Below are 25118 nucleotides of genomic sequence, written 5' to 3'. Positions count from 1 at the left end.
CTATTGCACTTTACTAGGGACTTACCAGTAAATCAAATATGCCAATCATGGATAAACCAATTAACAGTACAATTTACCCAGAGAGCATATGCACTTTAGTACTGATTAGCAGTGGTAAAGTGCTCAGAGTTCACAAGCCAACAAAACAGATCAGGAAAAGTAGGAGAAAGGAGGCAAAAAGTTAAGGGATGACCCTGCAAAAAGGGCCAGGTCCAACAAGGGCCATAATACCCAGTTTTATATTCTGATGAATGCCTTTTAATAATTTGTATATATACTGAGGGTACCACTGAATAAAGAATAGTCTTGTGGTTTACCCTGAGATATTTTAAGGAGTATAACAGGATCCCATATAATTTATCCAGATTAATAATTTCCAAGAATTCCCTCAAGAGATTCCTCCTCCCCGAGGTCAAGGCCACCTTGGTAGTATTATCCTAGCAGGGTGTGATGAGGTGGTCTATGATGAAGCATGTCACGTTACATGACTCATCCAAATTTTGGAACTTTCTGCAATTGCAGTAGAATATTAGTATAGGTGGGCTGTTTACTTTGAAACCTGGTACACAAAAAATGCAGAGGTACCCAACTTAATGGCTTCCTCATCTTATTGTGATGTGATAGTTCTGATGCAAATGCGGTATCTAGAATAGCTTCACCCTTTCTCTCATAGTGGTTTTGTAATGTGGATCAATACCCATCTGTCTATGAACTCACAAATCACTCATACTGCTACAGCTGCAAGAGCCTCCCTCTACTCCATAACAAACCTTGAACCCCTGCTCCATCCCAAGAACTTCTGCACCACTGCACAAGGTATTGTTCTAACTCATTTGGACTATGGCAGCTCCACTCCCTTGGCATGCCACACTAATTAACACCTTTGAAACCCATTCAACATTCAGCAACTAGGATACTTTTTTAAACCAAAAGTATGGCTATATATTGCTTGCATTAATAATCCTTAACATGCTTCCTCAGAAAGCCAGATTAAAATGTAATTTGGTGCGCATTACATACAAGGCTTATATTAAACTACAGTGTTCACTAGGACTCGTTTAAATATTATTAGTACACTCAACAAAGTACAATGTATGCCACATGTTATGTCCTAATGGTTTCGTATTTTGTATACATTGTCTGAGCAATGTGTTTTGTAATTTAATGGGTAACATCGTTTCATCTGCACTGTGCTGTCACCAGGAGCACCTTCTTCTTGTTTGAACTGTTTTAAGTCATGCATTTATGATAGGTAGATAATATAAATCACAAGACCAATTTGCTGAAGAATACTGCAAGAATAATGTGCTGATAACGAGGATGGCAGTGCATCGTTGAGAGATAGTAGGAAAGAAAACAACAGTTGTTTTGATTCCGTAGAGTTCTCTGAGTGCAAATTACGGCTCAGCTGTCAGTCTTCTTGTGTGCATACAAGTGCTAAGTGGTAAAGAAATTCTGAATTTGAAATAAATTCAATAATTTGTTCAGCTGTTACATTATAGCTCACAGTTCCTCTGAATGTGAAAAAATATTTCAGTTTAGTTCACTCAAAAAGTAATGTCTTTTAAGTATCAAAAATTCTGTGCATACGTATTAGTGTGAATAAGTAATTTAAAAAAATACTTCACTTTACACAGAGAGTTTCCTAAAATCCTGGCGTCAAAGTCCTACATTAAATACAGTTCCGTACCATTACACAGGAACGATATGTTTCAAAATTACTGGAATTGGAAGCTGGAGGTACTCTAAAACGGACAAAACACACACAAAAAAAACTAGAATGAGGCTTTTCCTGAAGACGTGGCTCACGCCGTGTTGTGATATGCTGCTGCCAGCTGAGTGTGTAGAGACATTTGCTGGCATATGAAGGCACACAGGGAGTACTGATACTCCACTGAATATAGTTATAAGGGGTTGACTTTGAGTGAGAATTTAACATACCAAATGATTGAGTCCAGAATTTATGATTGTGAAGACGTTCAAGAAGATGCAAAGGAATAGGAAAGCTACTAGTTACCTCTTTCTTTTAATCCTCGTTGGAAGGTGGTTTATTAGTAGGGGGTGGTAGGTACCCACCACTAGTTGTAAGGCCACAATCACAATACAAGGTCCAGTCAAGGTCTCAGTAAATGAATACCTTGCTCAGCCCTTGGTAGCTGGCAACAAGCAGACAGGTTTTACTTGGGAGACAATTGTGTAAAGCATTTAAAAACACTAATACATTAAATAAATAAATAAGACACAGCATGCAATAAAACTTCAACACCGATTCATTAAAAAAAGGAAATACTTTTATGATTAAAATGACAAAAATCTAAAATAGGGAACCAGAGATAAGAATTTTTAAACATTTAAAGTAAAACTAGGGCTTGGCAGCAAATAGTGCTCAGGTTTAAAAAAGGTCACACTGGACCAGAATGAGTCAAGAGTTCCAGCCGCCCGCAATGTAACACTTACTTCCAGTAGTGTTTCTTGATGCAGGAAAGTGGTCCACAACACCAATCCAAGGTTCTAGAATCACTGAGTTGCTCTTTGGGACGTTGGGACTACAATTCCCACAATGCACCTGGTCAAATCCTTAAAAGTCGACTGAACGCTGTCCAGCTAGCAGGAGTTGATGCAGGCAACTTTTGGTAGCTCCTTTATACCTGTCCCTTACAGGGAGTCCACTCCTGAATCCTTTAGAGGCCAGACAAATTCCTCTTGTGTAAAGGCCAGAGTGTGCAGCAGGTGCAGTCCTTGTGAGTGTAGTCCTTCTTGGTGTAGACCAGGGGTTCAGCAGGGCAGTCCTTCTTCTTCTTCTTCTTCTTGTTTCCAGGCAGGGATCTATGGATCTATGGAGGTCTACAAAACCAATCCAAGGGTCTAGAAGCTCTGAAACGGTCTTTGGGATATTAGGACTATGTTTCCAAGAATGCACCTGACCAATTCCTTCAAAGGCCACTGGAGGCTTTCCAACTGGGGTCTTCTTGATGCAGATGGTGCAGGTGTTAACCTGTTGCTGGCAGGGAGTCCACTCCTTCACTTCTTAAAGTTAGGAAAAGTCCTTAGACCTGTAGTTCCTCAGTGTGCAGCAGGTGCAGTCATGCAGAGTGCAGTCCTTTGGGGTGCAGACCAGGATTCCAGCATAGCAGCCCGTCTTCTCCTTGCAGTTTCAGGCAGTGATCTGAGGTGCTGGGCAACTCTCCCCTATTTTATCAATGTTCCTGGATTGGCAAGCAGGGGGGCACGTTTGGCCAATGGGGTGCAGGGTGCCCACTTCCTGTGAAGTGTGGCAATAATCAATCCAATAAAGCACTTTCTTCCAAAATCCAAGATGGAGAATCTTTATGCTGGAGGTTAAGATCTTGCTAAGCTGTCCCACTGGTGCGGCTAATTTCCCAAAACACACCCCCTCCAGCTCTCTGCTAATCTGATGACTGGGGGCCCCATCAGGATGGGATGGCAGGAAGTGGGGGTGAGCCTGTGTCCTGCCCTAAGTGTCATTTCACCTTCGAAAACCAGGTTTGCTACCCAGCCCCCTTCCTGCTTTTGCTCTGCAGCTTGCAGATCTTCACCCACCAGATGGCCCATTGTCTCAATACAGGTCACTTCACACCTCATTAAGGCAGCTTGGCTCAGCCTGACAGAGGCTGGTCAGTAAGAAAATTGCTGCTGGGTGGCTGAATTATGGCTCAACAGGAAAGCAAGATCTATAACTTATTTTCTGTGATAGTTATAATAAATCTAATAGTGGCAAGTTGTTGGATTTAGCGTATCACTTTAGCGAATTACATTATTATCTCTTTTCTCGCAATAGTTATACTTTAATAACTTATTCCCATGTTAGACTATAGAGGTAATGCACTACAATGGGAAAAAACTACATTGGAAGTTTTTCCCTCACCAAGGCATATAAAACATATTTTATAATGTCCCTGCTTATAGTTAGAAGGTACCTTACCCCTGGGGCAGCTAGAGGGGGCATTAGGGGTGAATTAAATGTAAAGATAAGCTAGTTTAAAACTTTGAAAGTACCTTTAATTCCAAAGTCGAATTTGCAGATTAATTTAATTTAAAAGCAGCCTGCAAAGTAAAACTGGCCTTTAAAGAGACAGCAGGCCCCCTAGCAGTGTGCACTTAAATACATTAAATCTGCTGGACCTCTAAACCTACATTTCTTACCATATACTAGAGACTTACAGGTTGATATGCCAGTTATAATTATGTCTAATTTGCATATACCTTTTAATCGGAGCACAGGCCCTGGGTTTGGTTAGCATAGACCAGGACACCCTCAGAGTCAGAAAATCAGCATATAGAGGCCGATAATGGGGGTAAAAAGTGGGAGGGCGCTGAAAAAAGTCCTGTTTTTTCACAATCCTATAATATCTAGAATGCTAGATAGCTATAGATTAGATGCCTGTACCCACTGCTAACAGAAAGCTTGGTTTTTATTTTTCTACAAACATGTCATAGACTAAAGCTGTGGGTTTAATTATTCATCTCTTAGGCTTCTGATCCTAGAATGGGACAGGCCATACTTTGGGGCAAGTATAGTCATGTATTTCAGGGTTTTAGTTTCGCAGATGCTTTTTCTGATCTTGTTTTTTTTGTCCATTCCTGCGAGAAATTATAAAAGGCACACTCCTATTTGGAGGATCACTTGAAACTTTGGGTATGTTGTGCTGAACTTGTCTTGTATTAGACACCACAGTGGTCTTTGCCTATGTTCCATTTTCTAATACAGAACTATTTGTTCGGTCTGACAATGGGTGTTTGTTATCTTTGGTTGCGTGGATCTTTCCAGTGATCACAATGGTTGGAACATGAAAATATGTAAATATCGTGCATTTTGAATCTGGGCACTGTTTTGGTCGCACAAGGGTGATCACCTTTCTGTTTGTGTGCACCACTGTAAGTGGGGGACTTGACCCACTGACTGGCTAACTTGGTTTCTTTTTGCACTTATTTTTTTAACTCAACGTGGAGTATCCCTGTTGATATGCCTGTACAAAACTGCAACACTTACAGGCTTGAAAAAGCAATGATTATGAAAACTTGTAGGCTTTGGCTGTTCTAACATATTGAAAAAAGCTGCCCATGAGAATAAATCATTGAGTGTTATATAATACGTGCTGGAGAAGTCTGGTTATTTGAAGAGACATGTAATCACTGGACATTCATTGTGTGCCTTGATTATTTTAATGGAAACACTGACTTGTCTCTTCCTAAGATGGCAGTCCCCTTTTTTATCTCTTATACTTCACTGCATGTAATCTTCTGATCCTCCATAATTCTCCTTTTAATTAAATTAAAAGTTACTGCATTGTAAAAATGTATCTATGCCATCAATCATTCATATAATTTAAGGTTTTAATAAGCAGTATATTGTCTTTCCAAAAAGTTCTAATGTCATTGTACCACAGATTTTGTTTTTTTAACTTCCCCGGTTAAATTTCTTAACCTGGACTTTGACCTTCACTAACAATTGATCTTCGGTGCTCTTAAAATGTCCTCCAGTTTCCAAAAGAATGAAACCACACTTGTTGAAGATCTACCTAAATGTTCTTTCTTGACTGCTCTCCTGTTTATTTCCTTTCTTATGTGGTCTCCTTTCTAACCTTTTCTGCTTGTCTTGATATCCCACTTTACTCTCCTCTGTCTCTTGTTATTCACTCTTGACTCTTTCTACATGAGCTCACTATTTCAAAATTATTTCTTCCTAATCTCTCTCTAACTTCTTTTTTCCTCCTCTCTACTGCCACCTCTTGCCTTTTCTCACCTTCCTCACTCTGAACACAAAATTGTATCTCTATTTATTTCATCCACCTTAATGAGAGACCGTTTGCCTCATTTTTTTTCCTCTTATCCTCTAACAGCTTCTAACTTACTGTGTTATTTTAATTCACAGTACTGATTCTTCTCTGTACTGTGATGAGACTGTTTTGAACCACTGTTGTCATCATTTGACCTAGTGCCTTCACTTTTCACTTGTTTGTTCTGCTTAAGGTGTTGACCTAGTCCCCGTGCTGTTCTAGTTTGGCTTGCGAAGGGCTGGACCTGATTCACAAAGTCAAATGAGAACAACTGAGCAGTCCTAAGTCTAGGAGAGGAGGCACGGGTGTCTGCCACATTCTTCAATACTCCAGTACGCTACTTGTCAAGAACCAATCCACTTGCTATGGATGCTGGACACGCATCAGAGAGTTGAGACCCCAGTCTAGGCAGCAGCTTTGCAAGAAGCAAAGAATTGTCTTTGTAAAGACAGAACAGCCCAAGACCGGGTTAGGATGTTGCCCTCTCAAGAGACTTGCCTTTATTACAAATAAGTCCCATGATTAACATCTTAAGTGGACAGGATACTGATTAGAAAGATTTTCTTTATGTTCAAGCTAATAGGTTGCAGGACACTATTAGTAAAATTGTCTCTGTCAAAGTCCACAGGAAGTAGGATGCTTATTGTGTTAAGCCAGAGTAGTGGTAGCATGTACTTTATGTCCATTCACCTAAGTTTTGTTTTAACACATTAAAGTTCCTCCTCGGTTCCTGGACTAATTGTGTATAGTCTAGAAAATGTAAAATGTCCATATTTTAAAATAGAATGGGGCTGATTTGTCTTGCAACTTGGAAGATAGTGCTCCTTTTCCAATAGGTCAGTTGCCTAAACATTAAAGTCAACGATATTAGTTAGTTGACTCCTGGGACAAGGATTCAATCATTTTCAGGATTTTAACACAGAAAGTTGGGGCACTGGAGGAGGTGAAAGGAAGTGTGTCATCTTCACCTGACACCCAAAGCAGTTGAGAACAGTGACCCCAGCTCCGATTTTCTGTCATTTAGAGTATGGCAATGTCACACTAGCTGGGGTACCAGTCATCATTCACCCTGATCAAGACTGTTTTTTATGACATGGCCTGACTAATTTGTACAACAGAAATGTAACAACATATCTCTGTTGTTAAATCATCTGTGTCACTGAAAATGTTTTGCACTTGGGTGCCCCACCTTAACTTTGGGACTGTTCATCATATCTAGAGGCCAGAGAAGCCAGCAGAGGAAGGCCACTCTCAATCTACAAGCTGAGTTCCAAGCAAAAAGGATAAAAAAGGAAAGTGGGAAGGGTACTGTTATCCTAACCCCCTAGTCTGGGTCCAGGAGTCCCCCAGGGATCACCCTTCCTCTCCCCCCGAGGCTGAAAAGCATTTTTACATTAATTGTGAATATTTCTAACTTCACCATGGATTACAAAAAAAGAAACAAGCAGGATCTCCCACGCTTGCTTGTCATTTTGCCCCTGGATGGGCCAAGTCCCAGAGGCATTTACAAAATGTAGGAGGGGGCACAGGACCCTCTCTTTAGGGCTTATCAAAGCCCCGGGGACCACCACCTCCCTAGGGAAACAGTACTATAATATGCTAGGGGGGTCAAGTGGACCCCACATGCCATGGGAACCACCACTTCCCCTGGGCAAATAATAGAAAATGAATGGGGGAGCCTGCAGACTCCCCCAATTATTTTATGTGTGAGGGCCGCACCCCTCAGGCCCCGGGGACCACCAGCTCCCTGGGGCCAGATTTACCGAATAAGATGGGGGCTGCTCAGACCCCCCTGAGCCTTGGGGACCTCCACCTCCCTGGGGATACAATATGTAATCAGAGGGGGGTACTTCACGGACCCTTGGCCCTCGGTACCACCATCCTCCGGGCCAGCTCCTGGACCTCCCAAGGTGCCCACCCTTGGGAGGTAGCTGTTTTCTTTTGCTTGGCGGGAGCTAAGAGCTCCCGCCAAGCAAAAGCAAACATAACTCCAGTTTCAGCAAGCGAGAGCTGGAGCTGTCAAACAGCTTCGCTTGTCAAAAGCGGACGTTTCATCTCTTCCCCAGCACGCTAACATGCGTGCAGGAAAAGAGATGAAAACATTTCTCCAGCAAGCAGTGAGCTCCTATTTAAAGCAGCTCCTTCTGTGTGGGAGCAATGCCAGCTCCCACAAGAGACAGGAGCCGGCTGGGACCGTGGGGGCCTTGAGGCTCCTCCCGCCTTCCCCGAGATGAAAAAAAAAAATATCTGCAGTTCCACCTTGAAAATGTATCTGTTGAACACCCTTGAGGAACAATACCATTGGCCAAGTTACACACACACAAGGTCAAGTGTAGAGGATGCACTATACATATACCCAAGGAGGTAGCACTTACTAATTAACCATTAGACATTCTGCACAAAATAGAGGGCTCTTCTTAGATAAATATGCAGGATAGGATTTCTTCTGACATTTTGCTCACTTGACAGAAATCAAACGTCAACTGGAAGCACTTACAGATATAAACAAAGCAGGTGCTAAAGTTCAAGGTCCACTTCTGTAAAGTAATAATCATCCTAATTTCTTGCACATGGTCAAGGCAAAGCAAGTGTTTTTTCTCTGCATTTCCATCTTGAAAGGTTATATATAATCCATGATGGAGATGTTTGCATTCTTGTTTTTTTTAGCACAATATCTCAAGTAGGGACTGTGATGAGTGGGTTCTTTCTTGGAGGTGTTGCATTCTTGCTTTTTTTGAGTGCAATATCTTAAGTGGTGACTTTGATGAGTGAGTTCTTTCTTGTCAGCTGCTGCTGAGATCCAACCGTGTGTGATGCAGGGTTGGGTGGTTATAGGGGGTTGACTGCAGGGCCTGGCCACAGGCCAGACAGCCAACCTGGCTGTGCATAGCGGTGGTTGGAATAAAGGGCCAGATGTATCAACTGATTTTGCACTCGCAAACTGCGAAATCGGCCATTAGCGAGTGCAAAATCGGGGTCTGCAATGCATCAAATGCATTCGCAGACCAAAAACTGAAAATCGCAAAAATTTGGATTTTCTGCGTTGTGACTTGGATTTTGCGAATCGCAATTTGCAATTCGCAAAATCCAGGTCGCAAAGCAATTCTGCAAAAAATCGCAAATTGCGATTTTTCGCAGAATGGTATTTTGCACTTGCAAAATACCATGACCTGCAACCAGGTGGTAACCTGGTGTAAAATTTAAAAATGCAGAACAACTGCATTTTTAAATTAGATATGTAAAACACACATACCCTTTTGGCATGTGGGTACTTTACATGTGCAAAAAAAAAAATCGGGGTGCAGGAGAGGGGGCCTTAGGCCCCCAGCACCCTGGCCCTTTGCATTTCCCAAATTGCGATTTCTGTTTCAGAAATCGCAATTTAGGAAATGCAAAAAATTCGCAGCTATGGGCCAACAGGCCCATAGCTGCGAATGGGGCCAGTATCGCAATTTGCGATTCGGTAATTACATTTGCGATTTTTAAGAAATCGCAATTACCGAATCGCAAATGTGATACATGGCCCTTTGCGAGTCGGTAATTGCGATTTCTTAAAAATCGCAATTACTGATTCGCAATGGGCCAGAATCATACATCTGGCCCAAAGTGTAGTAATTAAAATTGCTTTACATTTTAAAAAAGCCATAGAAATTCACTGAAAAAACAAAGGTTGGATATATATATATATATATATATATATATATATATATATATATATATACACACACACACAGATATCTATCTATACCTATGTTTATATCTGTGTGTGTATGTGTGTCTACACACAGTATATTCAGCTTACCTATGCTTACCATGTGTTGGTGAGGCATGTGTGGTAAAGACATTTGCATGGTAAAGGTATGTGTGGAAAAGACTGTATGGTAAAGGATGTGTCCCTTCTAATCCATTCTTTCTTTGAGAATCTCAACAATATCTCTCTTGTATGTCTGTAAGACCTACATGTAAAATGCACAGATGCCTTTCCAGGAATGGCAATATTATATAAAACGGCAAAGAAAATTAAATAAATTACGCTTGCCATGCCAGCAACCTCACCAGAAACCAATTAAGTGGTTATTTACTTTATGCAATACAAAAATAACTGTATACTCTAAAAATGAAAACATCTTTATATGGTTCCTTTTCCTTGAAAAGGGTCACAAAAACCAAACAACCAATTAAACCTTAAAAAGAAATACCTTCCTTGAGACAGCCATTATCCAAACAACCATAAGAATAGCAAAATATGTATAACTAATCTTATAATAAGCATTTGTTTTGGTTTTGCTCTAACATATCCTTTTCAAACTCTCCAAATTTTAGATGAACACAAGTCTTAAGTGAATCTATATTTAGAGAACATGTATTTTCCTAAAATCTAGCTACTAATACTGTAGTATGGACCTTTTCCTGTTCCACTAACAGGAGTATAAATAGGGATAGCACCATTTCAGTAGTTCACCTATTTGTTTTCAGGGGTGTATAATTATAGTCAACCATAATAACTTCTAATATTAACTTGATGCTTCTATTTCCCATTACGTATTTCCCATGCCATACATTATAAGGACATTGCAAGTCACTGAGGAGTTTAATAACCATATAGAGGAGCGAGGCCAAAGGCCAAGTTCCTTTATAAGGTTATAGAACTCCAGTAGGCCGCAACTGTTTGCTATGAGAAAGCTGCTGCTCGTGTTGAGGAAACTGCTGCTTGAGTAAAAAATCTACTCGAACTGCAAAAAGAAGTAAGCACCCTATTGAAAATCAGTGCGAACAGGGCGCCTAACCAAAATTCCGCCACTGGCAGAATTCGGTGTTGCACTGCAGAGTTTTGGGGCACACTCAGGAGTTCTGAGTACCAGAACTCCGCCCAGACCTAATGATTACCTGCTTAGGTTATGTAATGTTGTTAAACTCGTTACTAGTGAAAAAAAGCTTTGGGTTCATGCAAACTTCATGCACTTCATGCAAAACTATTGAAATGACTGCCTGTTAAAGAGCACATAACCCCATATGTAGCCCAGAAGAGTTCAAAAACCCCTCCAAGGAGGTCTAATGATGACAATGTTCCCACAAACCATGCAACCGTTCGCAATTACGTGAGCTCTACTGCAAGTCTGTGTGTAGAGATCTCTTCCCTACAAGTAAGTTCATGACTGTGAAGGTCTGTTTCCCTGCCTGGGTCTTTGTGTGTCTGGTGCATCTGTGAGATCCCCAAAAGCTGCTAGGGTGGGTACCTTGAAGGAGAGGACCAGAACCTGTGTGTTTGAGAATGCAACCTGAAGTAAGTATGTTTAAGATGAGAATGTCCTGGAGTTGAGTGTATGAAAAATGTCCAAGAGGGCACATGCTGTGAATAGGCCCACTATCCCTACTGATCCTGTTTGTATCACCAGGAGCATGTTTCCTCCTGGGGGTCCCAAGCAGAGGGGAGGGCACCCCTTGGACGTGGAATGGAACTCTTGTGGATCCAGCGCAGAAAGGAACATAACTAGGCTAAATTTACTTTTTGAGACAAGATTCCCCAGGAAAACTTGTGAGTCATAGACCTCTGTGATGCTTGCAAAAACCGGCAGAAGATGATATGGATGGTGTGGTTCTAAAAAAGCTCAGAATCTTTAGCACCCCCACACTCTCAGTCCGCATGAGACAGTAAGTGGGTCATGCACAGTGGTTCATCACTGTTGGGACACTAACATGCATGGGTGGGAAAGGGTTGAGTGGGGATCAATGCTGTTGTCATGGAAAAGGGCCATTTCAGACCATGCATACAGCTAAAACATATGTTTAGTTTTCTCTAGGAAGCACTGCAATGTGACCACTGGTGAGTCCATAAAGTAGTGAAAGAGAGAGAGAGAATGTCACCACACACATCTATGGAGTAGCTTGTGTCAACTAGCTGCGTGTCTGACACGAGCACTAGGCAATGTGAGAGAGGTGTTGTTGTTCCAGTCCTTTAGTAAACTGACTGGATCTCTATCCTGATATGTCATAGAGCAATCAAGACTTGCCTGAATGTGAATCGAGTGCTGCCACTTGTGTGAATAGTTAATGTACTACCGTAACCACTGTCCTGATGGTGGTGGCACCCTTTACATATACATATTAATTTTCCGTGTAGCCAATTAGATGGAGAATGCGGTCCTTTATTCATGACTGGCTAAGTTGAATAAAGATGAGCGTATCACTCACTCCAGTATCTAACAGTCTTCATTACTATGTTCGTGTACAGAACATGGCTCCAAAGCTCAAGACGCAGGCACTTTTAAATCTACGTGGTGGGAAGACGGGGATACCCATGAGGAGAACTCCCTTCTGTAAGCGCATCGCCTCTACATGAAAGCGATCTTAGTGTTTGGACTCGGACATGCCAGTTCTCTCCTCCACTATTTTGCAATAAATATTTGATCACTGATTTGTGGCACGAGAGGTGGAGATAGGACTACATATGGCACCTATAAATTACCTGTATCCCAGTTTAGTTTGGTGTTTTGAGTGAATGTGTTAAGTTTTGCTGCAGCTTTAATTACTATAGTTTAGATTATTTCTCTCTCGCCTAGCCACCACGACCAAGACATCGAGCAGAACACGAACAACGTGCAGCAGTGTCATCGGGATGAAAATAGGAAAATGCAAAATGGAAAAGAGAAGACACTAGACCCTCTTCTGCCATGTACCCCAGCCACGGAACTCCACCCTAAACCAAATCCGACAGACCCATCGCGTTCCACTTTTGGAAAGATCGGAAGGCTCACTCTTCAAGCTACACCTCATAGAAACACCTCATTGACTGCCCCTATTCTACAACCCTTTGACTCTCCCACACCTCCCTCGCGCCCGCCGCTGGATCCTCTGTTGCGACACCCCATATCTCTAGCCTTTCCCACAAGGCTTCCCGTACCAGGGTGCCTGCCTGTGTACCTGCACAGTGCTGCGAAGCTTTGCAGATAGGCTTGCAGTCACGCATACGCGCATACACACAAAGGTAAATGAATGGTCTTATGAGAAAGCTGTATCCCAGAACAGATGCCGATCGTGATCAGTGCTATGGCTGAATGGCTCATTAAACATGCCTTCTACTTATTGCAAGTTATTTATTATCTTATGACAAATGCGCGAGATGTGCCTGAAAACCGAAATGCGTTAGGTCGGGAAATGATTCTGATATGGCATACTTAATGAAAGTTGAATACTTGTTACTGTTCACCTGAGCTGTATAATTATTATGTAACCTGCAAAATACACCCAACATGTCCGCTGTTATCAATTGAATATGTTCACTATATGTGGCTAAAATAAAATGGCCAATCCAAATGTTGCAGCAGAAGACTTAGGTTTTATTACAAGGTTTGTTTTAAGGTTGATTTACGACTAGTGTGCTGTTATGTGCTATTTATGTATGCTCAATCTTACCTCAGAGCTCACACATAAGTGTGGGTCTGAAATGTAAATGGTTTGTAGCTGAGACTCCCACAAAGCTCCGGAACATATATATTGAATTGGGATACGGGAGTATCACTCACCATTGTATTGCATTAGACAAAAATCCTGTACACCTATAGTGCACTTGCACTATTGCACACTTAAAAAATGATAGATACATTTACACACAGTTTCTACGGGGTCATGTAAGCTGTGTGCATTAAAAAGTGCTTCCGGTGGGAGCTATTAATGGGCCCAAAACAGTTTATTGTGAAGAACACCACTCTGCTCCTTTACAGAAATCCTCATAATTTGGAGAAAAAAAACTAGGGAGAGCAATGCACCAAACTGAATTCAACTCTTGTTGTTTCTTTAATTTCTATATAATCTACTGGGTGTCAAAGCTACTTGTTAAGCAGTGGTCGTTTCTTTTAAAGGGTGTGGGGGCTACGCCCCCTATATTTTTTGCCTCTCTCAGTTTTTTAAATTATTCATAAATGCTATTTGCAGTAAGTGTTGATTGCTCAGCATAGCTACTGACCCTCTCTCTGCGCAAGGGTCAGGCAGTCACAGCACTGACAGGCACATGCACTTACTACGCACGTGCAATGTCGCAGGTTTTTCAGGGCTTGCTTGATTTGAGCCCTTGATTCTGTGACCTGAAGGAGCGTAGGGCCACTCTTCCCTACTGACGAACACCACCCTCTCTGACTGAGTGTACTTGGGCGCTTCAGACTGCAGCCTGTGCTTCCCAAAACAGTGTGTCAATCAGCGAGGGTTCCACCTTTTCTAACTTGTCCCAGCATGGGAGGATCAGCAAACCTGACTGATCCTACCCCACTCTGTGACGAGTTGGGAATGGGATTACAGGACTGGAGGAGGTGCACGTGACTGGCGTCATCAGAGACACCAGGTCACATGCAGTAAAGAGACACAGTACGCACCTTTCAGTTTTATAGAAACATGCACGCTGTGGATGCTGTCATATTGGGTTATTTCATAAAGTACTGTCTGTGAGATTGCCTCACAGAGCAGTCACTCTCCTTTCTGCAGACCATCCCCATGAAGTGTCGCTGTTCACACCTCACCAGACATCGCGCAGGACAGTCAAGGGAGGTGCTAAAGATAAGGTGAATACTTTCGACCCTTAGGCAGGGTGGTTTGACAATGTCCAATTACTCTTGTTCAGCAGCTCCCTGTGGTTCTCTCAGGGCCGGTGCAACTTCTGTGTGTCTTTTTTTAGGTAGGGAAATGGTTATCATTTTTTGCGTTTTTTAATTCCTTCTCTTCACGACCTCTCTTCTGCCTTGCCACTCCAAAGGATACAATTAGAAGTGGGCAAGCCTAAAAATCAACATGGAAAGCGAAGGTACTTCTTTGGCGCTTACAGTCAGCGCACAAGCTGAGCTTTGGCAATATTTGGCATGTATATCATGCAATAAACATGCCAACTAACAATGAACTCTAGTCTAACAACATGCTAAATGCGCTGCTCGGTGGTCAATGTTTTAATGAGGCTGATAAGATGCCTTCAAAACTCAAAACGTGTATTTCTTTAAAACTGAAAGCTTTTCACCCTATATCAGATTATAGCTCTATTGAGAAATGTTATTTAAAAGTGAGAGATTTTAGATGTGAAAGGAGAAATATTCCACCCTGGCCCAGGTGATCAAGCTATTAGCGAACTAGGAGATCACACCGTGAACACAAGTATTTCAAAGTGCTCTACTATGTGATATTGAACACAGGCTCGGTGAAAGAATGTGTTTGCTTAGGATCACCCACTTTAATCTAGCAGGGTAACCAGGATTGATCCCAGATTTTCCAGTTTCATTCTGTGCAGTACACCCACTAGAGGGCATCTCTCTCTGACATTTAAGATTAATGCTTTTCCTCAACTTTTAAAGGATGTGATTGGAGCGTTGGGTGACAAGCAGACATTTTATTGTTGGCAATGTTAAATAGCAGCGCAGACCTTCCTTAAGGCCATAAGAGTGCTCCGTAACAGATGCAGGCTATGTTGCATGATGTTTTTCTGGCACAGAGACTAGCCACGATTCACATTATGCTATAATGCTAAGTGAGGCCAGGATTTGAACCTGGGTTCCCATGTTATATGGTCACCAACTGTAGCCATTAGGTTCAATCACCTCCCGTGAGAGCTCATCTGGTTTTAGGTTGGACGTTCTAAAATGACTTCTAACTCTGACTCGCACCTGGCTCCAGCTTTCAGTTGCTCACACTTCACCAACTCCAGTTGCTTCCTTTCTGACAATCTCATACCTTCTTATGGAGCCTGCTGTTATGTGTCTCAATGAATAAAAAGCTTTTTTAAATTTCCATTGTGCTAACCAATTAGACTTGGACTGTCATCCGGAGGGTGATGTGTTGTGAGTTTGTTACCAATGAGAGGGATGAATCAGGGGTGTTGAGCCCAGTGTTTATTTTCTCTGGAAAGAATACTTATGCATTCTGTTTCATATCACACTTAACACTTCATGGGATATGGTGTATGTATGTCCCTGTATACTCCAAGTATTTAATTTCATCAGATTTGTTTCTCTGGCTTTGACTTGCATCCAACACACAAGTTTTTTATGCTGCGTACTGCAGGGTACAATTGAGAGAGCTATAGTTAGAGCTGAAAGGCATGGGAATGTCTCACAATGCCTGTCGCTATCATAAAGGGGTTCAGACTAGTTGCTCTTCCAGTACTTGCACACTGTATTGGAGCAAAAGAATGGCAGTCCTTTTTCCCTCAGTGGTATGGGTGAGGCGAGCGCGTCGACAAGTGTTAATGTGAAAGACGCGCAGTCCCAGTCCAACTGCTCACCCTCCCACGGAAGACTTATTTATAGATGCAACATGCTTAATGCAGGGTTTTGTGGTAAATGTTTTGATGAGTCTGTTGTAATTATGCGAACATTTCAATCAACCATATAATCCAGGGTCACACTTATTTTCAAAATAGTAAATAAAGAAAAGTTGTTTAAAAAAACAGCCTAGGACGTTCCAGAGCACACTCACTCAGATTTCAAACAAATTAAAGCCTGAACACAAGATCTGAATACAAAATTAAGTGTTGCTTAGTGTGCTGCATCCACCTGCCAGTCACATGTTTATATACTAGTGAGGCTACCTTATGCCTCGATTAGGAGTGCCTGGAGGAGGAACTAATTAACACACTTGAAAACTGATACGCCTGGGTAGAGAATCAAAGTATGTGATAAATTTCACTTATTGCTAGTTTGATCCATCTAAGATTGGGTGCAGCTAGCAGGGTTGGTCTTATGCCCCACCACCTTTAAAATTCACCAGCCACCATTGTTGTTAAGTAAATGGTCTCAGTTTGTATTTCACAGTGTGCATAGAAGTCGCTTGTATGCCACAATACCTAGTATAAAAATATCAAAAATTATCGTGAAGGCAAGCATATATTGGCAAGGTTAGATTTACTATTCCCAACTCCACATCTACGTACCTTTGAATTTTCACATATGGTTATGGTACATGTATATGGAGTAAGTACAGTAAACCTAAACTTGCCAATATATATTTATCCTCACAAACGTATCTCTATAATGTTATGTGTGTTCCAAATGCGCACCATCACCCGCGAGAGTATCCTGGCGCTGACGTTCTGGTCATGATATTTTTGTTGTTAATATTTAAAACTAGGGGCCAGATGTATCAAAGCTTTTTGCATTCGCAAACGGTGCGAATGCCCATTTGCAAATGCAAAAAGCCATTTCAGAATGGATCAAAGTCATTCTGAAAGCAATTTTAAGGAATCGCTAAAATAGCGATTCCTTAAAATTGCAACCCTGTTTAGAGAGTTGACTCTCTAAATAAGAAATCGCAAATAAGGATTCCTTATTTGCGATTTCTAAAGCACATGTAAGAAGCAATTCCTTAATGTGAATTGGGTATTAAGGAAACACTATTTACCACCAAGTTGAACTTGGTGGTAACCATGTGTAAATTTTAAAAATGCATTTAAAATGCATTTTTACAATTTACATGTAAAGCACACATGCCCTTTTGGCATGTGTGCACCTTACATGTTATAAAAAAATATTTTGAGGTGCAGCAGAGGGGGCCTAAGGCCCCCAGCACCCTGGACTTTGCATTTCCAAAAATTGCGAATTCCAGTTAGGAATTCGCAATTTGGAACATGCTAAATATTCGCAAATATGGGCCTACAGGCCCACAGATGCGAATGGGGGCCGGTATCGCAATTTGCGATTCGGTAATAGCATTTGCGATTTTTAAGAAATCGCTATTACCGAATCGCAAATGTGATACATTGCATTTTGCGAATCAGAAATAGCGATTTCTTAAAAATCGCTATTTCCGATTCGCAAAAGGCATTCTTGATACATCTGGCCCTTGATATTCTGTTGTCACACTGGTAAGCTTGGCGGGATGGGTGGTAGTGTGGGGGTATAGGGAGACCTTTCACCCTGGGCTATATTCCCCTCCAATCGGGTCTCCAGTAAACATTAGGGCATTTTAGTAGTACGTGTAGTGATTTTTATTTCCAATATTTCTTGGAACACTTCAAGATTAAGCCACTTACATTGTGAATTGGAGTCTGGTTTGATGGCATTTGCTATACAGATTTTGTTTCCTAATGGTGCCTGTATTTATTTATTCTGTGTTTTGTGAAAGAATGAAGCCGCGGCTGGTATATTCACTTTTATTAGCCACTCCTATTTAATTGAGGAGAAAACACTTGCACTCGGTTGCCTTGTTTTTTTATTCCATAGAAAGACATACGAAGCATCACTTATATGCAATACTCTCATAAGAAAACATGCTCCTCTGCTGCCTGTTACAGCTTCTTCAGAAAACGTTGTCCCTTGTTTTAACTCCTCTGTTTGTCAATCTGCACAGTCGTTAGACTGGCAGCCATGATTGACAGCACTGAGAATAACTCGATGGATGACTTATTTTCTATTTTACCCACACTTCAGAATAAATACAAAGAGACAGATGTTTAAATGTCTTTAATAATCTGTAAAAATCATTAAAAACATAAATCTGGAGCCTTGATTAGGAATAGAATGTAAGTGAATGGGAAAGTTACAAGGGGGTACCTGTACTGGAATGATAAGGGTGTTGCAGGTCACGGTTGAGGTGCATTAAGGGAATTGTGGGTGGCCCACAATATCACCCAATCATCGCAGGTACCATGCAAAGCTAAGCCGGCATGGAGACACCTTCAATCCACCTCTACGCTGGTCTACGCTTATGCAACGTTAACCGAGTACAGAACCACTCCGAGTTCACACAGTGCGGTTTGAGCTTGATCTGGAGTATGCATTGGTGAGCCGGAGCTGAAACATAAACCGATCTCTCAAAAGTCATCTTTCCAGTATTCAACTAGCCACAGAGCTCAACCAAAGCTCATCTGTCCTGACCAGCACCACACCCTGCTATCTTGTGTACCTCTTTCCTGAACTGGAGTGTGCACTCGCATCTCAGTACCGATAACCTCTATATTACCTAAAGGTTCACAAGCTTGAAACATAAATGACCCGACAAATCAGTTCCTCCTTCTATGGCCATTGAAGGGAGGTCGATTGATCAGTAACAAAAACAATTATATTGAAAAATTTCAACCTAATGCCGTTTAGATGTAACCATTATTTGTATTTCGCCTGCGTATCACCTTAATTGCACAATATAGTCCAAGGAAAGAGTTAGGATCATGCTAGCATTTTCAGTGTTCTTGTATTGAGCTTAAGCTGCAGCGATGTGTCTCTCCCCCTCCCCCCTCCCTCCGCACCCTCATAAGCCCTCCTTAAGTGCCCCAAGATCACAGTGTGTCAGAAAGCTTGATTGGGGGGGTTAAGCATCTGATAATGAGCTCTATGTGTAAACATAGGCTACACGTTTCAGTTTCAGGAAGATAGTTTAGTGGGTTAATGCACCAGATGAAAAATACGGATAGAACGTGCACGTTACAGTTGCTGAGCCTAGCAAAATAGCTCAATGTGTTAATGCACTGACTACAAATATATCTGTGTGGTCTGCTCATGCAGCTTCCAACCCCTTTACCTTGGCTCAGGGGGATTCACCAGGTGCTGTTTGTAAGCTGAGGTCAAACGTTCCAGTATCATTAAGGTCCCTCAAGAGAGTTATGTATTTGCTGCATGATTTAAATACCAGTAAAATAGCTTAAAAGGTTAGTGGGCTTTCTCCAGAGGCCTATGTCCAACCAGATTACAAGTTTGATTTCCAGGTGCGTAAGAGTACTAACTTGTAACTGGAAAATCCAGCATTTACCACGCCATCTGGATAACCCAGGTGTCATCGCTTTATGAGAGCAAGATGTAGCAATTAATCCCTAACCAATATAGGCTTGTTTCCATGTTTCTTCCTTTTGAAAGGCAGGGGTGTGTGACTGTGTAACCTACTTAACATTCTCCAATTACCCAAAACGAAACAATGAGCCACCACCCCTCAAAATAACAAAAACCTAGCAGCTATGTAAAAGCCATCCCTGCGGGGACCAGCACCCCGGCTGGCTTCATGGACTGTCATATTAAGTGTTACAGTGATGAGCCGCCAGCTGCCTACATCCTTTGCACAGTGGCCCACAGACACTATCTCTTCACTGGGCGGATATTATGAGGGCTGAAGTCTCAAGGGTAGCGTACAAACAGCCAATATTTGAACGGACTGACGCCCTCGGCAACCCAAGCATCTAGCAATAATGTTCTTGCTCTCTACAGAAATTGCTGATGCTAGATTAACAAACTCATCGACGTTGCATTGGGTACCTGTTGTGAGCATAGTTAATGAGTATGGATCGGTGTTCCTTGTTAAAACGTTATGACATATCACATAGCTTGATAAGATTCGGCACATTAGCCGGTACCACTAGTACAGAACAAAGACAAGCAATACAATTATAGGAGGTGGCAGGGTGCGTGCGGCGGGCTGGATAAGAATGAGAGAGTAAGTGACTTTAAAGTTTCGCACATTGAAGTTCTGTTAAAGTATCCATTTTCAGTAAGGGTAGAAGTGGGACAGGTAGTCTGTGTGGCGCCTGCGTCATGTAGGGGTCGCTAGAGGTCGCAGCTGCGATCCTTGGCTTGGCCCTTGCGACCACTGGCACTTTTTTCGCGACCCCTGGCCTTAGAGGTGGTAAAATCAGTACCAGCAACATAGAAGCAGCTCGTCCTAATGGACTTCGTTTAAGGCTGCAATCTGCTTGTTTTTTTTGACAATTTTTATTACACTAATATTACATAATAACATAGTATTCGCTACTAGTTTAATAACGATGGAGTACATTTAGCTGGAATATGACCCTCCCTAGCAGCTGGGGGGATTAAAAGTGCTTTTAAATGTATGTTGTGTGCATGCGTGCAGGTAAGAACGTTATAGAGTTGAGTAGTTGTGATTGTGTGTGTACACCTGTGTGACAGCGAATGTAAAGGTCAAATGGCGCGTGATTCTCTTCCGCTAGCCCATGTCTTTTGGTGAACTGACGTTGATGCCCCTACTGTGCGGTTTGTCTATGTTAACTTGACCAAGCAGTCAGGATTTGGCCATCTGCCGAGGCTTGCCATGGGTCACGATGAACATGCACCCGGCGTATGCCAAGTGATCAGCCATCAACGGCTTTGTTTCGGGGTATATCTCAACTAGGACGCCTGCTGGACAGCTCCAGTGAGAGAACGCCTCAGAGCTCCCACTTAGCACCCCAGTCCATCGACCACTTTTAGAAGTTGCGAGATGAGTATAGTTTTCAGTGTTGTAGGGTTTAGAGCTGAGAGAACAGCATAAAGAGTCCGCCGCGAGTTTCCTAAGCTCCAGAAGGAATTTCACCTGCGTGGGAGACTAGGAGATAATGACTTGCAGGAGGTATGGGCTTCTGCCCCTGCAGACTGACAAGCAAGAGATGGGGTGCGTTCTCGGATTCGGTGCTTGCCCAAAGGCGCGCTACCTGTGAGGGACCTAGTCGCGGCAGCCACAGGTGCATACATCTGTGGCGATCGCTGCTGTCCCTGTTTGAGCACCTGCGCTGGAATGCGCGCGCTCTGAAAGAACCTATCAGCAGTGCGGGAGGAGCGCGAGCTGAATTGTCAGAGGATGCTTCTTACCTCCGCAGGCTCCGAGACAGTAAGCGAAGAGCAGGACCAGGAGCAGTGGGGCGCTGCATGCCGGAGATGGAAGCAGCATTCTCGGGAGGGAGCTGCCACCGTGCGGGCTCTGCCGAGCCGGGTGCCTGCAGCCGGTGGTTCGCATCTGTGCCAAGTGCGCTGTCCTTTGTCCTGGATATCGCTGCCGGTCTAATATGATGGCTCCTTTCCGTGTCTCCTGTAGTTCACTGGGTGTCTGTATCTTGCGCTGCCTCTCCGTATGTCTGCTCGGTTCTGAACTTATATACGCTGAGCTGTGTTCAGGTCTCGCACGTTTCTGCGCGTCCCAAAACTTTTAAACTACCGCAGCACGTGGGCAGCGCTTCGTAGCCAGGGGCGCTTCACGAGCCCCGCCCAGGCGCCTCGCATATTAGCCCCTTGAGCAGCCACAGCATCCCCGCCCTCTTGCCGTTGTGCAGGCACGTCAGGGACTTCCGTTTCGGACCCATGTGTCAGTCATAGACGCACGTGTGACTCATAACAGGGGTGACGGTGCCCTTCCTCGTTCCCTTAACCCCCAACTCAGCCCCACAGTACGCAAGGAAGTTTAGGGACGCCAGAGACTACACACTAGATGTATTTCGTGCTTCCTACCGCTTGTCTACACCATCCTCCAACAGTTCACCGTTCGAATTCTTTAGGGAGCAGTGGGAGCACACTCACTCACCTGCAACTGATTTCCACTTTTAGCATTCATATTCCAGTTCTGCCACCTTCGGACATCCATTCCTTCTCCTGCTAGGGTAATTTCAATTCCAGTTCTCCTCATGTAGTCGTACATACCAGCGCTGCATAGGGTAATACATTGTTTTCATCAAAACATTGCTGTTTCTGGACTTTGCTGTACAATGTCCCTCTTCAAATATTCTAGAATCCAATCCTTGGCGGTGATAACATACAAATATCAGTTTTCTGTAACATCTCTTGTTGTTGGGTGGTCCCATTTTTAGGGTTTATGTTTCACCACAGCAGTAGCCAGACCCCTCCCTCTGCCTCATTCATCCAAGGGGTGATAATTACAAAAATGCAGTTGTAATACCCACATTCCAAGTGTGCGGTAAATGTCTGGATGGACTTTAAAAAAGCATATCTTCAAAAAACCGTGGACTGCCAAATATATTTGTAGTAGGATTAAAATATAGCTTCGTTAATCAATTAAATTAATGCAGTAGCTGCAGTTTATACAACAAAACATAATTTTGGAAAATACGCCTTTAGTCTGATGTTTAGCCAAATGGTAGAACTGGAATCTTTTTTTGCCATCCTAGTTGTTTTGAACTGCGAATTCTTAAACTTTAACCGTGACTCAGCACAACATCAGAAGCCTAAACGGCCATTCTTTTTATTTGTATAAGATGTAAATAAAAACAGAGTCAACTTTTTAAAAGGATAACGTGCACAGGTACATGAGCTATATAGAAGCGGGCTAAAACTCTATAACTAGTCATATCTCAAAGAAGTGGGCCATATCCCATGTAAGGCGTCTGTAAGGCGTCCTGCGCAATATATTACTCTATTGACCCAACATTATAAGCAACGTTGTGTTGCAAGCCGTGGCAAATAAATTAAGGCGTGTTGGTAAACCTTGATTTGTCCAGGATCACACAAAATGACCAAATGCCTCGGAGGAACAGAATTGCAACCCAGAACGCCGAGTTCCCATGCTCGCTCCTTAGCCGCTCTGCCCTGACCATCTAAAGGAAGAGATCTTTCTCATGTGATAGTTAAAACAGCGTTCTCGTGTATTTGTCACGCACTTGAAAGCAGATATGAGGGAGATCTCCTTGCCTAACCGTCCATAGAATACTATTTCCATTTGAGAACCAAGGAAACATACTTCCTTCATACTGTATTTAGCTGTCATAATGAACTTTCGTAAAAGGAATCGTTTTAGGTTCTGCGGCAGAGCATCTGAGGAGAATTTGACTTTTGAGCGTAACCTGTTATGTTTAAATCCGTCCTTTATAAGACATTTTTACACAGAGCAGCTTAAGCCGTGTAGATATAGTTTTCCAACTACCTGGGGTATAGTTTATTGGGTCTATAGGTCACGCACAGGAACATGACCCTTCTCCCTTTGTCAAATAGAAATGTGCTCGGTGGGACCCCTCGATGTCATATAGGGCAAGAATACTGTACACGCCGCAGATCTCCCATCCTTCCTAATGAGGAAAGAAAACAGCATACAGAGTCTCTTCTTTCTCACTCGTGGCATTAAGGTAGTCAGCAAATCAATGGTTTATCTCAGCAGTGAAAAAAGGGGAAAAAATGCAGAACTCGGCGTGGAGCAAATGCGCCGTACGCAAACAAGCAAGCCTACATTCATTCCATGTACGCGCTGAGAAATGTAAGGAAATTAAAACAACGCAGTGGATCGACGACGTAACAGATTGTAATTACAATCAGTTTCACCCTAGAAAATTGCTCATGTAGCATGAGGTATGTGGTTTTGGAATTTTTAGGAGTAAAACATATTTAAGAATGCTTGTTGATGCCAGTTATGACATTTCTATTTTGCAATTCTGCTTGTTTTCAAATAATTGTATATAGTTCCGAAACGTGCGTATTCAAGTAAAATGCGTTTCATATAGCTTATGTCTCTACTATTTTATGTACGTTGTCGTTGGAATGTTTTAAACATCTCTATCTTTGATAAACACGCCCCTTTCCCATTTCTAAACCGTTTGAGGTTTGTAAAGGAATGACAGCAATATAATACATTTTAATTCCACACGTTTAAGCAGCCACATTTCCCCGTCATGTTTTCGACTTAACATGGGATCATACAATAGTACATAAAGTTTTGGTTAGCTGTTGACAAGTTGCCAAAATTCAGCAAAAACATTTTTGTCTGTAGCCATCAAAATGGAAGCCTTTCATTTCTACAATCTCATCCACCTTTATATTGAAAAAAACCGTCGGTATAAATATACACAATTCCACAACTTTTCTATCAGTTACATTATTATGATGCTAGATGCTTGTACTCACAATAGTTGGTGTTAGACGTTGGATTACTGGTTGGCTGGGGTGTGAGCCCTGGTAAAGCAGCAACCACAATCCTAGTCAGAGTAAGGCACAAGCAAACCCCCAAATAACCTGTGCTCACACTCTGGTAGCCTGGCACAGAACAGTTAGGCTTAACATAGAAGCAATGTGTAAAGTATTTGTGTAGCACTTCAAACAGTAAAACAATGAAAACACCACAAAAAGGATCTCACATCAGGTTAGAAAAACATACCTGCATTTAATAAATAAAACAAGACCAAAATTACAAAAATCTAATCAGTAAAATCGGAGTACTGAATTTTTAAAGAATAAACTGTAAAATAACACCTAAAAGCAGAAAGCACCAATCGCCGGTATCTGGTCGCACTGGACTATGTCAGAGTCAGAAGTTCAGGCCAACTGCGTTGAAGCCCAGGCTGGGTACATTCCTAGATTAGTCTAGCTGAAGTTCTGCCTACTTAAGTTTTCTGCCAAGAGTCCTGGTGGAGAGGATCTCGGGGAGTAAGGACAGCACTGCAGGCATGGTCAGCGTGGTGTGAACAGCAGGCTGGGCGTTGCGGACGGGCAGGCTGGAGCTTCACCATGGAGGTACTCCGTCGGCGATCAATGCTTGCTGTGCAAAGAGATGGGCTGGCAGTGGCTTGTGCTGAATTTCAGTGGGAGTGGCGTGGTCTGGGTGTGAACGGGCCCGGTTGTGGTGTTGAAGAGCCCAAAAACTTGATTTCAAGAGCCT

The 25118-nt window shown here is 42.5% G+C and overlaps 1 protein-coding gene across 2 annotated transcripts in view; it reads right to left on the bottom strand.

Moving 5' to 3' along the window:
- NMU (neuromedin U) overlaps positions 1–21708 on the bottom strand; it is a 385326-nt gene extending 363618 nt beyond the window's left edge. The window contains exon 1 of one of the 2 annotated variants that reach the window (XM_069234551.1): positions 21338–21708. In XM_069234551.1, coding sequence (XP_069090652.1) covers positions 21338–21482 — 145 coding nt within the window. In that variant the 5' untranslated portion in view covers positions 21483–21708. The remainder of the gene's footprint in view (positions 1–21337) is intronic. The other variant, XM_069234560.1, reaches the window with a different exon arrangement.
- Between the last annotated feature and the right edge of the window lie 3410 nt (positions 21709–25118).

Source organism: Pleurodeles waltl, chromosome 1_2 (assembly GCF_031143425.1).
Source record: "Pleurodeles waltl isolate 20211129_DDA chromosome 1_2, aPleWal1.hap1.20221129, whole genome shotgun sequence".
Lineage (NCBI taxonomy): Eukaryota > Metazoa > Chordata > Amphibia > Caudata > Salamandridae > Pleurodeles > Pleurodeles waltl.
The sequence above is the reverse complement of the archived record's forward strand: the minus strand, read 5'-3'. Positions and strand labels throughout refer to the sequence as shown.